This window comes from Herpailurus yagouaroundi, unplaced genomic scaffold, assembly GCF_014898765.1.
Source record: "Herpailurus yagouaroundi ecotype Mexico unplaced genomic scaffold, PumYag 198, whole genome shotgun sequence".
NCBI classification, from domain to species: Eukaryota; Metazoa; Chordata; class Mammalia; order Carnivora; family Felidae; genus Herpailurus; species Herpailurus yagouaroundi.
The window spans coordinates 31,343,694-31,361,176 of record NW_024412429.1 but is presented as its reverse complement, the minus strand read 5'-3'; the positions used below and the strand labels follow the sequence as shown (position 1 = coordinate 31,361,176).

At 39.9% G+C, this 17,483-nt stretch overlaps 1 protein-coding gene across 2 annotated transcripts in view; it reads right to left on the bottom strand.

Annotated features, from left to right (window-relative positions):
- SGK1 (serum/glucocorticoid regulated kinase 1) overlaps window positions 1-17,483 on the bottom strand; it is a 114,291-nt gene that overhangs the window by 33,361 nt on the left and 63,447 nt on the right. For both annotated transcript variants that reach the window (XM_040449122.1, XM_040449123.1), the window contains exon 3: window positions 440-512. In XM_040449122.1, the coding sequence (XP_040305056.1) occupies window positions 440-512 (73 nt within the window). The remainder of the gene's footprint in view (window positions 1-439; window positions 513-17,483) is intronic.

Here is a 17,483-nt window from a genome sequence, read left to right as displayed (position 1 = left end):
ATGCCCGCCCTCCATTAAGTAGTCTCAGGTGTGGCTCACCATGGGTTTTTTAACCCTCTTCTTCCTCTGGAAGAGAAACTTGGGCCAGTGTACTTGCCCACCTTATCCTTCACCTCTGTCCTCCACTCCAGGAAAGAGACTCATTCCTAAGTTGCCCCCAACACTTGAAGGTATTTCACGCTCCATAAAGCTACACCTGATCGTATAGGTGCTTTAGACACTAACCAAGAAGATAAATTAAAGGGACTTGTAACACATACATGCATGTAAAATTGATCGTGAAGTATAGCCAAGTGTTAGACTAGGTATAAACAAATAAATAAATAAGCAAACAAACAAGCAAAACACAATTTCCCCCCAAACCTTGCCTTTGGGTAGGGCTTTACTACAGAATGCTTCCTGTACATCGCGGGGCCTGAGTGTATTTTGCCAATAATACCTGAATCATCAGTCCAGAAGGCTCTTGGGTCAGGCTTGGTCAGGATGCTGGCATGATTACATGGCTCTTTCGCCTTGAAAACATAAGGAGAAAAGAAGTGATGTGAAAATGGATTCACTGTTTTCGCTGTTTCAGACCTACAATTCTATAGGCAGGATTCCGAGGCTGAAGCTAGCACATATGGAACGTCCATTCAGTGCTGGGCACACTGGGCTTGTGGGTGATCCTTGACCTGATGTCGATTCACTGTCAGGGCTCGTGGCCGGATAAGCACATGGGGGCTGGCGCTAAGCTTCCACTCGCTCCTTTACCCCGTGCTTTTTTTGCAGTGTGTAAACTATACAGCCGTATGCAGAGGCCCTGTATGATTGGCAGTAGATCAATGTGAGGACACTCGCACATTAAAAGTGTTTTTGGACTTCTCCATAATAGAAATGCTACTTTTAGTGTGTACGCTTGGGGGAATACGTAATAAGGAAGAGCTATTTTTAAATTCCGTAGCACTTTAAAATGAACTCTTCTGAAACTAATATTGCACTTTCTGTTAACTAACTAGAATTTAAATAAAAACTTGAAACAAAAAAATAAAAAGAATTCTTATTTTTGTAATCATAACAGAATCTAGTTTTTCAATAGGAGCACACACACATATGCTATATATATATATATATATATATATATATGTATATGCTATATATATATATATGCTATATACATAATGCATTCAACCTCACAGTTCTGCCTAGTGCATATGTAAATAATAGATTCTCCACAATAATTTCCAGGGAACAGCAATGACCCTTTGGTTTTTTACACAACTTTACACTAATGCGGTGTGTGGCTTGCAAATATATTTTCAGTCAAAGAAATATAAATCTCATTGTTAAAAAGGACATTCCATTTATAGGTATTTTGTATCTATAGTTTGATTACCGTGAAAAATCTCTATGACTATTTAATGGATAAATTCCTCCCACTGCAGCAATACTCAAAAGACTCAAGAATGTCAGTAAGTAGTTAGTTTAGTTTTGCCGATGTTTTCTTTCCATAGCAGGTCTTTACCTATAAAAGAAGCAGTGTGTCAGTTTATAGTCTGGCACGAGCTCCTTCTCTTGTTATGAACCACTATCAAAGAATGTGTGGAAATCAGGATCTCCCTCATGTTCACTGCAGCGTTATTCCCAACAGCCAGGAGATAGAAACAGCCTCAATGCCTATGGGCAGATGAATGGATGAAGAAACCCACCATCTGCAACAGTATGGACAAACCTTGAAGACCTTATGCTAAGGGAAATAAGCCAAACGTAGAGAGACAAGTCCTTCATGGTATTACATATAAGCGGTATCTAAAGTAGTTAAATACGTAAAATCTGAGAGTAGAATGGCGGTTGTCAGGAGCTGGGGAAGTAGGAAGTGGAAGAAGTGGGTATAAAGTTTCAGTTACACAAGACGATTAACTTCTAGAGATCTGCTGAACAACGTTGTGCCTATAGTTAATATTACTGTGATGTACCTTGAAAAATCTGTTAATAGGGAGGATTTCATGATAATTGTTCTTACCACACAAACAAAACCCTATGGGGAGGTCATCATCCTCCATCTGTTCATATATCAGAGACATAACCTATTTGATAAATAAAAATGGAAGTAGTCAACGTTTCATTAATGGAACTTTCTGGTAATCTAATCTGTTTTTAATTGATAGGAAGCATGAGTTTAGAAGTAAAATTGTGGTGAAAAAAGAATCGTTAAAATGTAATCCCAAGCGGGGGGAAGAACAGTGAATGGACCAGCACCATTCCGTGGACGACATTTTGAGCAGCCATGCAAAAACCCCTCAGACTTCAAAAAGTGGCCTTCTGTATAAATTCCTTCAAAGGAATAACATATTCCACTAAAATACAGCTCTAATTGTTAGAAATTTCTTTACAAGTTGAATTGAAATCTGGATCCTTGAAATTTTGCCCACTGGTTCTAGATCACTCTTGAGTTACATAGAACATATCTGCTCTCCTTCAGAAACAATACCTCAGATATTTGACAGTGGCTATTCTGTCTCACCTTAGGCTTCCGTTTCCAAGTTGGCAAGGCTCCTTCCTTTCTCTGTTCCTCATGAAATGAGGTCTCCTTACTGAGGTAAACGTTTCAAGCACACGCAAAAGTAAACAGTATAATAACCACTTATGTACCTATCAGCCGGCTGTTAACAATTTTTGACTTTTTACCATTTTACTAATCTTAGTTCATCTAGTCCCCTCTTCTTCAGGCTGGAATGTTGTGACGCAAACACCATACATTGTGACATTTCGTCTATAGTTTCTTTAGAACGTTTTCAACTGACGACATGCTTCTTTTTTGTATAACCACGTGTCATTAGTGGAACTAACAATTTCAACAATTAGGTGTATTAAGCTTAATGAAGGCTGGTGAAGCTTACTTATTTAATAAGTGACAGCATAAACATCTTGAAAACCACAAAGAGCACTTGCACGGTTTTACATACAGAGCGATTTGGAATTGATGATTTAAAAAGAGATCCTTAAAATTGTGAGTTCTGCAAAGTCAGTGGAATTTGGTCTCATTGATTTTAAATCCTTATAGACATTTTGAGGAGAGGCTATCTTAAAAAAAATATTTTTCTAATAGAAGTAATGCTCTCTTTCAACTTATCTCTAATGTGTCCCTGGAGGCAAAGGAGGGAAAATCTTCTTGACCTGATAGAATTGAAAGTGTTGGAGGTTGAAGGTGAAGGAAAGAGGATTACTTCTGGAAGGTCATTGCTGAATGCTTATTCCCTAGACTTTTGAGGTCTGGAAGTACTTTCATAAGTTACTATAACCTGAGAACATTAGAAAGATAAGGACATTTGAACAAGGATAGAAGTAGTTCAATATTAGAAGGTAGGTTGTATCAGAATATCCCATTTAGGGAGATGTCAGCTGTTCAGAAATTTTGAGCAAGCTCTGGGGAATGAACCTGGGAATAAATCATTAGAGATTCCACTGACATGAATAATGAGCCAAATCTTACTTTTACAAAATGCCTCCAATTAATGATAAGCTGTAATATTTGTAGGATTGCTAGAAAGAAAACAGCTATGGTCACCTTTCTTCACTCCATCTTATCCTGATTTAAAGAACATTGGTCCACAATAAAGAAATATGCATGCATATATAAATAATTTAAAAATTACCTGTCGTGATGACACAGGAAAAATAAATCAGAACATATGGATTCGTCCCTGATTTACTTTTGATTTATTTATATTTTGTGTATGAGTTACGCATCCTGCTAAAGTCATTAGTTCTTCCTAAAATACAATAGGAACTGTCACAATGCGTGTTTCTTATTAACCAGTGTCGTTGATTCTCTCCCATCTCAGGTTACGTGATGTTCAAAAGTAAGCAAGAACACTTCATGTCGAGGGAAATAAGATTTTACTTCTCAAACTGCGTTAGTGACTCTTTAGAAAATGTCCTCTGGACGTTATCATAGGGTGTAAAGCCATCCTGCAAATATTAAGTTTAAATTCAGTTCTGTGTATCCAGGGGAAGAAGAGTCTTCCTTGATTGTTTTCTCTTGGATGGGTTTATTATATCCAACACATATTTATTAAGCTTTTGTTTAAGTCCAAGACGCTACCCTGGTTGTTATAAGGACCCAACAAAAACTCATTGATTACTAGGACCCTGTATTCTGATTTGGGAGCAGGACACAGCCACCCAAAAAGATGTCTATGGAATCTGATATTAAGGACCTCTAAATCCAAGGTGAAGAATGCCATATAGCTATTACATTTTGTCCATAGTTTAAAAAGGAAGCAACGTTGTTGAGCAAGGTTTAAAGGAAGAGGGAGGGACTCGATCAGGTTTTGAAAATACTGGCAGCATTTGGATTGGTGGACAGGCCGTAGAAAGGCATCCAAGGTGGGAGGGGCAATACAAACAACGATATGGGAGCCAAACTGAATAAGGCAGGGTTGGGCCACTGTTGGTGAACAATTTCACTGGAATACAAGGCTCCCAGGAGAAATGGTTGGGAATTAGGAAGAAACCAGGTGGTGAAAGGCTTTGAATGTCAATGAATCCTTCACTCTGAGAGAATTCAAGAGTCTTGGCTGTTTGTATGAAAGACCAGAGTCACAAAGGACCGAAACTGAGGGGATTAGGAGGCTGCTGTACCCCCAAAGAAATGTGGATGAGAGCACAATGAGCAAGGGCACCTCGGTCATGGAACGGGAGGGATGGGTGTGAAGGCAGCCGGAATGATTTTCTAAGATTTGGTGAATATCTGAAAATGAGGGAAGATGAGGGCGTCCAAAATATTTCAGAGCTTTGGAGCTCAGTGACCGGGAAGGATGGTCAAATGTGGTCACGATGGTCCACGGTCTCTGGCAGCTAAAGAAATCAGTCTCCACTGTGCTTAAGCTACCATGGCAGGCTCAGGGAGCATACGTGGGCCCTAGTTTGTGTGCTGCACCTGCAGTCCTTCTGGAAGCACCTGCTGCATCTCTGACCTACCCAGACTGTGTCATCTTTGGGTGCTTCCGGGTGAGGCTTCACTTACACACGTGTGGGCAGGTGGGTTTCTCTGGCCTCTACCTCTGGATGAACCCTCCATCTTGCACATGGCAGGATGAGAACCCATCCGTACGACTTCACTACAACAAACATCCCACGACCTGTCTATCTGGAATCGCCAACCTCCACCCTCGTGAAGATGACAGTGTCTGCAAGGACAGCAGGAGTCTCGTCCAGAGATTAGTCAAAGAATCTCACCAGGGATCACAAGTCTTCCAGTTCTGGGTGAACCAATGGTTTATCCGCATTCAGTTGTTTGACATTAATGACATCCACGTGACATGGAACAAAGGGACTATTCTCGGCCCCTGAAGAGACTGTGATTCCAAGCAAGTAGACAAATGTTCTTCTTTTGGAGGCTTTCTTTCACTTGCCTTCTTTTTGGCTTTTTGTATTTTTCAGTTTGGCCTTTGTGACTGTGGATTGCTTAGGACGATATGCTGTCAACCCCATTTTGCTTATGCATGTCTCCTGCCTGGCCCAGCAAGCGTCTCAGTAGCAACCTCTGGTCTACATACATTCAGGACGTCCAGGCTAAGCCTCTATTAAATCAGATGTTGGTAGAGTTGAAAGGATCAGAGATTTGAGGAGCTGGAAGAGATCTTTTGTCACCTGCCTCCTTGCTTCACAGATGGGGAAACTGAGGACTAAAGTAGCTTAAGTGAGTGACTAATCTAGGGCTAGAGTCCAAAGCTCGACATTTCAAGATGTCTGTTGAGCACTGATATTGGTTTCTTAAAACTTAGATTTACCCTCAGGTTTAAAGTTAATTCAACTGTACGTTGCATTGAGTGAGTATTTGTGGATAACATATTGAATGGTAAGCACAATGCTAAGTGGAATAGATGGGAACCAGATGGATGCATCCCTGCCCTCATAGAACTCGTTTTCTAATGCTGGCAGTTGAGACGAGCACTGTGGAGGCAATATATTGGGTGACATGAGTAGGGGGGTGAGGCAATATGTGGTCATTTTAGAAGCTTATGGGAGCCCGTCTTCTCATGGATTTTTCAGTAATAGTATCAGAGGCAACGATCACACATCTTCAGTTGTAAGTTAAAACACAAAACAAAGTAGACACACAGAGTTGGTTTGACTGGAATTTGGGTCAAACCTTTATATATTCTATACCAAATTAAATTCTTTTTTTTTTAATGTTTATTTTTTTGAGAGAGAGGCAGAGAGAGAGGGAGACCGAGAATCCCAAGCAATCTCCATGTTCAGTGCCAAGCCTGAAAGGGCTTGATCCCATGACTGTGAGATCATGACCTGAGCCGAAATCAAGTTTCAGACACTTAACCGAAGGAGCCACCTGTGCACCCCTTAAATTCTTAAGTAGAAATTATTTGGGGGTATGGTGTTTGTAGATTGTGCCTGGTTCGGAAAAGGCAATCACTGCGTGTTCATTGACAACACCATTGATTTGGTAGGACTCAAAAGATGGTAAAGGGGCCAAGGTTAGTTAACGTATCACAGAATAATAGTATTTTGTGGGTAGAATGGATTTCACAGATGACTTGGTTCAGCCTCCTTATTTAACGGATGGGAAAACGAATTCTGAAAAAGGTAAAGTGACTTACAGAAGGTCACACAGATAGTCAGAAGTTATTTATGTTGTTTACGATACCTCCCCTGTGGTTAAGAGAAGATTCCTTGCATTTATGTTAGATCAAAGTTGGCAGAAATAATTAGAGAAATCTGTTTAGGGCATGGGCTTTGGGCTTAGATAGACCTGTAAAACATACAGCAACCCCAGACTTGGCTATGTGTATGACCCTGGGAATGTGACATAATCTCTCTTAGCCTTAGTCTCCTTGTTGGAAAAACTGGCCGAGTTATTGTTAGGCTTAGGCTTAGCTTCCTGTAGGGCTCTATAATTGATAGGGGTCATTACCCATAGTCATACAACCAAAATGTTAATAGAATCATAACATATTGGAGGTTAGAAGAAATGGAATCTTTTGATAGAAAAAGTTGGCTCTGTTAATGAAATTATCTATATGCCAATAGTCCCAGAAAAAAAAGGGAAAAAAAGACTTCTTTCTAGGCATCGTGCTTGCTGAGCTCTCAGACTAGGACTTTCTTTGCTTAGGTATCTGCATAACTTTTCTCTCCTCCAGGTATCTGCTCAAACATCATCCCTCTCAGTGAAGCCCTTTCTGTTTGAAATGGAAAAGCCGTTCTTCCTTCTTTTTATTTCACCGTGGCACTTAATACCTCCTTATATATGATTGTCTTATTCATTTTGTATGGTATTTTATAAATTTCTTGAGTCCACAGGGGGACTTGGTGCACAGTAGGCATTCAGTAAACATGTGCTTTAAATGATTGAATTATTAATCTCTAAACCGTTAAACATGAAGTCTGTAAGTCCCCCTCAGTTGAAGCTATTAGAAATGAAAGGAGATGGTAATTATGGCAAAATATTGTGGTTTAACTCATGTCTTCATTTCTCCTAGGGTTTTAACCCTCCTGAGTTTCTGGTGTTGGAGTACTGAAGTGATTTACAGTGGGGTTAACTCAGTAGTTAATGCTTCCAGAAATGTGTAGCATTGAAAGAAACTATTCCCCACCTAAGAGTAAGGCTGGCACCTGGTCTGATGTTTATCTCCTGACATTCCATTCAAACCATTTATTTTTCTTTGCATAAAGGTGTAGACAAGTGTTTAAGCTTTACTGTGCTACCACCAAATATATTCGCTGGAAAAAAGTTATTAATGATTGGCCACTTTCATTGTTCAGACCATTATGTCTGACTATAACACAATAGGTGGCTGAGAAAATCTAATCTTCAACACTGTACATAGATTCGGTCTCAGTTCAATAGACCATTTGGATTCGTCCACAACTAGTCCGTGTCTAGTCCACAACTAGATTTTTCTTTCTCCCATTTAAGACGTGTTGTTTTCCAGTGGTTCGCAGTCAAGGCTACACATTACCATGAGAAACTTAAAAAATAAATACCAGTGCCAGGACCCCATGCAAGGGGAAGGGGGACTTGGGTATGCCCAGGAATCTCTGTCATGCTTAAACCAACCTCTGCCAAACAGAAGTAACATGAATTCAGTTGTATTTATCCACTGGGTGCAGGGAAGAAACTAAGTATGGTGATTTCAGGGTCATAGTACGTAAGGATAACATAAGGAATGATGTCCAGCCTAAGTTAAATGATTAAAAAACACTTATTCCTGGCATCATAAAAATGAAAGAGAGAGAGAGAGAGAGAGAGAGAGAGAGAGACAGACAGACAGACAGAAATGTTTTGAATAATCTCTCAGTGCAAACGACAATATATTTCTTAGTATTTTTTCTCTTCGAGCTTACCTCCAAAAGGGAATTTGGCGAAGGGGGAAAAATAGAAATCTGGATCTGGGTTTTATATGAGGTTCTAGGAAAAATATTCCCACTGCTTTCCTATACAGAAGCTACGTCAGATTCAAGGCCAATGTGATTATAATTTGCTCTTTGCTATAATTCTTAATGTTTTATTTTCTTTTAATAAAAAAGTCTGATATTCAATCTTCCAATAACATTTTAGCCAGGGTCTAAATTGTCAAATGCAATTGCCAACAAAGGCGTGGTTTCTTTTTCCCTCTGTGAATGGAACTAGATACCTCCATTTAACTACCTGCTGCTTTTCTCGTGCAGTGGGCTAACTACACAGTATTTAATAGTCTACAGGTCTGAAAATATTTCTTATATGCCTTGGCTTTCACAGAGTGCTTCTGCAAAACCAGTTAATAATCTGGCCATCCCAAGAGTCCAGAATGTTGAGTTAATTTTTTACAGAGGTTCCCAGATGTGCTGGGAGACTCACTTATAGGAGAGCCAGGCAACATTTTTTTTTTTTTTTAAGATTTCATTTGACCTTTCTTGTATCTGATATGAAACACATGTTAAAAACAATACCTGACAATTATGAAATGCATGTTTTGCGTAAGCAAAAACACCGTGAATACATCTCTTACGAAGTTTTGAAAGGCAGAGATGGAAGGTTTTCGCTGCAAAACTGTATTAGCATTTAGCCAAGTTAATCATACATCTCGACGATGATTCTTTATCCCACATGTCCTTGGTATTCAGTGGGTAGGTCATTAGGCCCATGGAGAAATAAGTGGGAAAGTGTCCAAGGGATGAAAAACGTCTATATAGCATGTGGAGAAGTGGATAGTTTTACCAGGTACTGAATTTCAGCTTTAAGAGGTGCAGGTTCTGATCCCAGCCAGAACACTTGAGAGGACTAACTTCTGGGAAGGAAGCAGAATAACAACGTGAGCCTGTGAACGTTCCAACGAGATCCTGCGTTAGCTGTTTCTTCTCACAGGTATTTTCCACATGCAGCTGACTTTTGTTTTTTCTTTCGGTCTCCGTTTTCTTTTCTACTTATTTTTCAGTGGGCTCTAGAAAATCCTTTTGAATTGAGTCTCTCTTTTATCATTCTGTATAGAGAGCATATAATACTTAACGGAACATAATTGTGGATCCGGAGTTCGGTCAAGGATCAAACAGACATTGCAGATGTTTAAAGGCATATAGGACTGTTACTGAGGAACGGATGAAACTACCTTTAGCCGTCTTAAAAAATGGAAGCGGATGCCCCCGCAATCTGGCATTGTAGTTCCTCCTAGACCGAGAGTAGCAAACATTTAAAGTCGCGCTGTATTTCAGCAGGTAATTACTAATCATATTTCTATGGAGTCTTTACGGGCCAGGCATATTTATTATCTCATTACTCAGTTACTCCTCTGAACACCCTCTAGGCACTCTTACTGTCCCTTTTTGGAAGGAGGGGAAATATGGACAAGTTAACCTTTCAGACCTTATTCAGACAGGTGACCCTGGCAAAATGGCGGAGTTGTTACCTCCAAGATCCCCTCCTGGACAGAAACCTCAAAAAGCAAGCAGGAACTGTCAGAATCAAATGTGTGAAAACTCTGGAAAACAGTCAGAGGTTTATAGCAACCAAATGAAGGTTGAATTTTCAAAAAGGGGGGCAACTTAAAAATGGTAGGAAAGCTTTGCGATGTGATTGCTTGCCTCACCCCAACGTCCTCCGGCCCACAGGCAGTCCTCAAGAGTCAGCCCCCTCCCCACCTGCTCCCTCGTTCCCGGTCCTGACCTTGGGCTGCATGTCTCTTTAAACCTGTCCAGGAGGGGCGCCTGGGTGGCGCAGTCGGTTAAGCGTCCGACTTCAGCCAGGTCACGATCTCGCGCTCCGTGAGTTCGAGCCCTGCGTCCGGCTCTGGGCTGATGGCTCAGAGCCTGGAGCCTGTTTCCGATTCTGTGTCTCCCTCTCTCTCTGCCCCTCCCCTGTTCATGCTCTGTCTCTCTCTGTCCCCCCCCCCCAAAAAAAAAATTAAAAAAAAAAAAATAAACCTGTCCAGGAGCTACCCCAGGCTTGCTGCAAGGGACTCATCCCTCAGCCAGGCCAGAAACGTGTGTGCTGGAAAACTTCAGAAGGTGAAAAACAAGGGCTGCCTTCTAGGGCAGGAGAAGAAATGAAAAGCATACTGTTATAGTGCTTCACCTTAACTCACTTTGTGCTCCCAACATCCGTCTGAGGAAGGGATTATTATTGTTGTGCCCATTTTACAGATGCCGAGATAAGGTAACTTGGAAAAGGTAAATGCAGCTAGCAAGCCCAGGCTTTTATTTTATTTTATTTTTTTTAATTTTTTTTTCAACGTTTATTTATTTTTGGGACAGAGAGACAGAGCATGAACGGGGGAGGGGCAGAGAGAGAGGGAGACACAGAATCGGAAACAGGCTCCAGGCTCTGAGCCATCAGCCCAGAGCCCGACGCGGGGCTCGAACTCCCGGACCGCGAGATCGTGACCTGGCTGAAGTCGGACGCTTAACCGACTGCGCCACCCAGGCGCCCCAAGCCCAGGCTTTTAATCACAACTTCATAATGCCTCTGAGGACTTAAAAGTCAAATGACTTAGATTGCAAACACTACATGAGTTATTAATAAGATCTTATGTGGACATGTTAATTGGAATTTAGTCTTTTTAATTTTAGGGCTTATTCCTGCCTCCTTGGTCTGTTTGAAAAAGAAGAAAGAACGGAATTCATTCTATTTTTAAAAAAGTATTTATTTATTTTTGGGAGACTGCAAGCAGGGGAGGGGCAGAGAGAGGGGGACAGAGGATCTGAAGCGGGCTCTGTGCTGACAGCTTCACAGACTGAGCCACCCAAGTGCTCCTGGAATTCATTATTATTATTTTTTTAATGTTTGTTTATTTTTGAGAGAGAGAGAGAGAGGCAGAGAGAGAGACAGAGATAGAGCACAAGCAGGGGAGGGGCAGAGAGAGAGGGAGACATAGAATCTGAAGCAGGCTCCAGGCTCTGAGCCATCATCACAGATCCCAACGTGGGGGGTTTGAACCCATAAACCATGAGATCATGACCTGAGCCAAAGTCGGACACTCAACCGACTGAGCCACTCAGGCGTGCCTGGAAATCGTTCTTGTTACCATCACTGTTCACTTTCTTTCCAGACGGTATAAAATATATTACTGTTTTAAGTATTTGTTGTGGGAAAATAAAGATGATAAAAGGATACTTTTTCACAAAACAATGATTAGAAATTACTTAGGGGAAAAAAAAATCTCCATTTCAAGGTAATAGAAATAAAAAAGAGGGGAGGGAATAGAAAAGGTACAGAAACATATGCTTCCTGAATAAAGCAAAGCCTTTCTACTGCTTATGATTTATAATTTAGATATTCCTAGACTGTAAGCACTGTAGAAAAAGGGGCTGTGTTCACTAAATTTCAGTGCCTTAGCATAACAGCATACTAGCACCCACAATAGGAGTTACATAGCCAAGTAACTTGTTACATGAATGAATGATAAACTGTGGTTTTACATGTGTGTGTATATATCTTACTACTCAATTCTGCTCAAAACCAGAAGTCTGTCCTACGTAAGCATAGATAGGTCACTGCTTATGTCACCTTATTTTCAATGTATCCCAAGGTCCCCCAGGGGGGTTCCAAATGATGTTTACAAAGCGAATGAAAGTTCACGTCTTGTACCTGCTGTGGCTGGTTGCTACAAATCACTGGGGCTGCAGAAGAGAGATACCGAGGGTGGGGCGGCAATGGGTAGATTTATGGCAAGGCTTTGTCTCACGCACACTATGCTTATTAATGCCTCGACTTGGTCCCTACACCTCCCTTACTCTTCACCGAGTATTTTAAGCTAACAAGAGTAAGCCTGAAGCACCCAAGTGCCTAAAGGAAAATGAATCTGAGCAGCCTATTACTTAAACATCTGCTAAATCATTCCGTGCTGTTTACCCTGTAACCATACAAAAGTGCCAGTTCCATTTATATTGGTCACATATGCTTAGTTTCTTAAAGGAAATGGAAGAAATATCTTTTCAGAGCTTTCATGGGAGTAATTGTCTTTAAACTAAATTGATTTTTGAAGGGAAAGAAAGATCTGTCCCCAGTGCCCCAGGAGCCACCACCAACAGTTTCTTGTGGGTTCTTCCAGGAAATTTCCATGCATACATACCCAAATGTGTGTCTGCAATGATTTCTTTGCGTGTGTGTGTGTGTGTGTGTGTGCACCTGCACCTACATCTCTGGGCTTTGTGTCCGTGGTGAATAGTGCGAACGAGGCTTCAGGGTCAGGACTGGGGACGTCAATTAAAAAGGAAAGGAGGGGCGCCTGGGTGGCTCAGTCGGTTGAGCTTCTGACTTCCGCTCAGGTCATGATCTCATGGTTCGTGAGTTCAAGCCCCGTGTTGGGCTGTGTGCTGACAGCTCAGAGCCTGGAGCCTGGTTTGGATTCTGTCCCTTGCTCTCTCTCTGCCCCTTCCCTGTACATTCTCTCTCTCTCTCTCTCTCTCTCTCTCTCTCTCTCTCTCTCAAAAATAAATAAACATTAACAAAAATTTTTTTTGAGGGAAAGGAAAAGGCTTGCTTAGAATCTTTGTAATTTCTTTCCTGCACTCAACACTTCTATTATCAACACCTTGTTCCCCAATTCAAATCACTAAAAAGTCTATGTACAGAAGGGCATTTAGTTCAAGGCTTTAAGAGTTTGATACGATAATTAACAGGACTTGACCTTGCAGTAAGGCTGCTGAGTAAGGCTGGAAGACGACAGCCCAGAACACAACAGTTTATATAACTCTCCTCGAAACGAGTTAGACTTTAGCCCTTGATGCTATGGAAAATTTGCCCCCAAGGTTACTGAAGCAGGTTATAACCGAAGACAGTATACTGATTTATCGCCCCACTCCTTAAGTAATCTAAGCTGCTCATTAAAAACCTAAGTGGAAAATGCCTTACCAATGTATTTTAAATAATACGTGTTTCCCTTTTCCCCACATAAAAGGATAGGATTATCGATGGTATTTGATTAGAATGTTTATGTTTTAAAAGAAAATAACATTTCTAATAATAAATAGAACTAATTTTTTAAACAACAATATTCAGTACTGTCAGTGTTTCGTAAAATTAGTATTATTCTCATAGATTTCTCCTTGTATTTTATTTAAAAAATATTTTAGTGTTTATTTATTTTTTAGAGAGAGAGAGAAAGAGCATGAGCAGGGGAGGGGCAGAGAGAGAGGGAGGTACAAAATCTGAAGCAGGCTCCAGGCTCTGAGCTGTCAGCACAGAGGTCGATGCGGGGCTCAAACTCACAGACCGGTGAGATCATGATCTGAGCTGAAATCAGACACTTAACCAACTGAGCCACCCAGGTGCCCCTCCTAGTATGTTAATTTTTAAATGTCTTCTGAAAGCTATTATATCTTAATAGTTGTAATGTGTTCAGTACTTTTATTGTCTCATGTTAGGTCATTTATCCTAAATAAATAATTCATAAATTTGTGTGCACAAAGCCTTCTTAACGTTATTCATAATCACAACGCACTGGAAGCAACCTAAAATTTAATAAAAAAAAATGATTAAAGAACAGCACAGTCAATGTGCACACGGTGCCTTTTAAGTGTTTCCAGTAGTCTGGAGAAATGTTACTCGTGTTATGTTAAATAAAAGAAATCACAATATAAAATTGTGTTTCAGTTGTGTATAGAAGGATAGACAAGTCAATGCATGGAGCAATGTTTATTGTTTTCCTGTAGTGGCCTTATGGATGTTGCTCTTTTGTTTCTGTCTCCTGAAATTTTAATAATATTTTAATATTATCTTCATAATGTGAAAACTATCTAGCATCGATTGATATCTATAAATCTACCTACCTACGTGTCTATCTATCTATCTATCTATCTAACATATCTTGGAAATGGAGAGAAACGATTGGAAAGGCCCTAATATAAAGTATTACTATATAAATATATATATGACATGCATTTTGCATATATATGCAATATATATGATGTGCATTTTGAGGCTATAGTCTCATGCATCTTTCAGCATAGAATGATTGATAATCTCGAATGCATGTGTACTCTACCTGGAGTCTTCAATTCTAGTTTAGTGTACTTAAGTTTCTTCAGACTTGTGCAGAGGTAATACTCTCTAATATTAATCTATATTAATCTATGACAGGTTCATTTTGTGTCATTGAGAAACAGGGAACGGGGAGTGTCAAGGTTCCCGCATGAAGATTTCCTTTAAGTCCTCTGGGCCTCAGTCATTATTTCCATTGCCTACTTCCCCCATGGACCTGGTTTTTCTCCCAAGGTAAATGAAATACACACGCCCGGGCAGTACTTTGTTAAACTCCCCAAAGACCGATACTGAATATGCCAGACAAGTTTACCGTTTCTGGAGGCCTAAATCTTTAGACATATTGATCAAATTACGTATATTGTAATCAATTTCAGGCTGCTTTCCACCCCGCTACCCCCCTCCAAGAAAAAAAGAAAAGGAAAACAATAAACTTGGGATTCAAATATAATTCATGCAGAAATAGCCCAAAATATTCCTAAAGGCTCTAAATTTGTTCATAATCACATGGATGCCAAACTAAATTGGCATAGTTATTGTACTGGTATTATGCAGCTAATTTTGATTCTTTTTTTTTTTTTTTTTTTTGGCTAGAACTTACTGGAAAAACAGAATTAGAAAATTCATCCAAGATTAAGTAGAGGAAAATATTTGAAAAAAATATTAACTAGAAATACAATAAAACTTTTTTTTTTAAGTTATGGTTATAATTTCTATAAATATATCTTGGAGAAATCTTACTTCTGTATCAGTGTTGCATTAAAATGTCTACTCTATATAGACTTTCTATATAATGTGTACTCTACAAAATGTCTACCAAGTCAGTTGCGTTAAAAACAAATCCAAATCTAGGCCAAAAAAAAAAATGTTTTTAATAATAACATACCGAAAAGGACCAATATAAAAATGAATAAATGTAGACTGAGAGTATTACGTGAAGGAGTTTTTAGGTAATCCCAACTTAGTTTGTTCTGAACTCCTGGAATGCATGTTTAATGACTGGAGAACTTGGAAATTATTTAGAAGACAACTACAGTGATAGCAAAATGATGCCAGTGTTGCAAATTAAGACCAATGAGGAGAGGTAAATGAGTTGTTACTCATTTTCTTAAAGAAAAACCAGATGCCAACACAATATATTCCTTGAGTGTAGTGGAGACCTTTTTATTTGGAAATGGTTGGCCATCTGCACTGAGTACGAAACAAGGAAAACAGGCTAGATTTGAAGCGTGAAGGCTTTGGTTAGACAGAGTAAAAATATTCAGTTGTCAAAATGACACACAGGTGGATGTTGTGCAATCTTCTTTAGAGCTATGAAAAATATTCTTTGGGCGCCTTTGCCTAAAGGTGAAGGATACACTCGTGTCCCTTCTAGGCCTATGGTTCAGGTCCCTGGAAAGAATCTTCTTAAAGTCCCGAAGTTAATGTAAACTCGGAAACAAAATGAGCTGACCATTGTAAACAAAAGAAGGAGAAGCAAGTAAGATCAAGATGAAAACATAACTCCAAACTCTTTGCAGAAAAAAAGAGACAATAAAGGCATTACTTCAAAATGATAAAGTTCCTTATAAAAAATGTAGAGAAGTCTTAGAAGTGGGAAAAAAAGTAGATTTTTTTTTTAACGTTTATTTACTTTTGAGACAGAGAGAGACAGAGCATGAACGGGGGAGGGTCAGAGAAAGAGAGGGAGACACAGAATCTGAAACAGGCTCCAGGCTCTGAGCTGTCAGCACAGAGCCTGACGCGGGGCTCGAACTCACGAGCCGTGAGATCATGACCTGAGCTGAAATCGGATGCTTAACCGACTGAGCCACCCAGGCACCCCAAAAGTAGATATTTTAAATAAAGAACAAGATCAAGTGTCTCACCTAAACTGTGATCTAGGTATTTCTGACAAATTCATTTTTCCAAACAGCACATTAGGAAACATAACTTCGAAACGTGGAGAGTTTAGGTCAGCGTCAACCTGACGGCCATATGCTCAGTGGTTAGCACAGAGCCACATGGGTGTGAGGGTCCTCAGTCAGTATTACCCAATTATTCCATGAGTGTCTGACTTTTCTGGACGGATTTTAATCTTTGGCAAAAGGGTTGTAGCACCGCCAGGTTTGTTTCCAAAATAGATTGTGAGTCAGTTAGAAAAGAGGGATTCCAGGAACTAGAATTTTAGAGTAAAAAAGTTTAAAAATTTTACATATGACTCAGTTCTAGCACATTTCGCATACTATTAGGTACTTTCTCTTCCCATAATTGCTTCTACGCTTCATGCCCAGAGTTTGTTGTTTTCATCAGTAGCCTTAGAGAAGTGATTTTAAAAAGTCCTTAAGAGATGATTATTTGGGGGGAGCTTGCCGGCGACTCAAATGTGATCAGAAATAGCTTTATTCTCCGTGCTTCATGTTCAAGGTTTTTGAGATGATTACACTAATTTCAGGATAGGATGGTTTACTGCCTGTTTAGTTACAACTCTCCCCTTCTCAAAAGTCAGGAGGCTATTAACTCCACAGGTAGAAGGTATTCGTGCTATTTCCGGTTTCCCTACACATCCCAACATCATTTTCATTGGTCTTATATTAATAAAATAAATTCAGGGCGCCTGGGTGGCGCAGTTGGTTAAGCGTCCGACTTCAGCCAGGTCACGATCTCGTGGTCTGTGAGTTCCAGCCCTGCGTCGGGCTCTGGGCTGATGGCTCAGAGCCTGGAGCCTGTTTCCGATTCTGTGTCTCCCTCTCTCTCTGCCCCTCCCCCGTTCATGCTCTGTCTCTCTCTGTCCCAAAAATAAACGTTGAAAAAAAAAATTAAAAAAAAAACCTAAATTCAACTTCACTTACATATATATATACATATACATATATATTTATATATATATATACACACACATATACATTTTAGGAAGGTGTTTTTCTACTGTTTTGTTTTCTACTAGCTCTTTGTTTTTTTTCTATCCTATTACATAGTCTGACTCCACTGAAATAGCTTGCCACCAAAATATTCTCTTCTCTCGAGCAAAGATCTACTGAAGGGAGTTAGT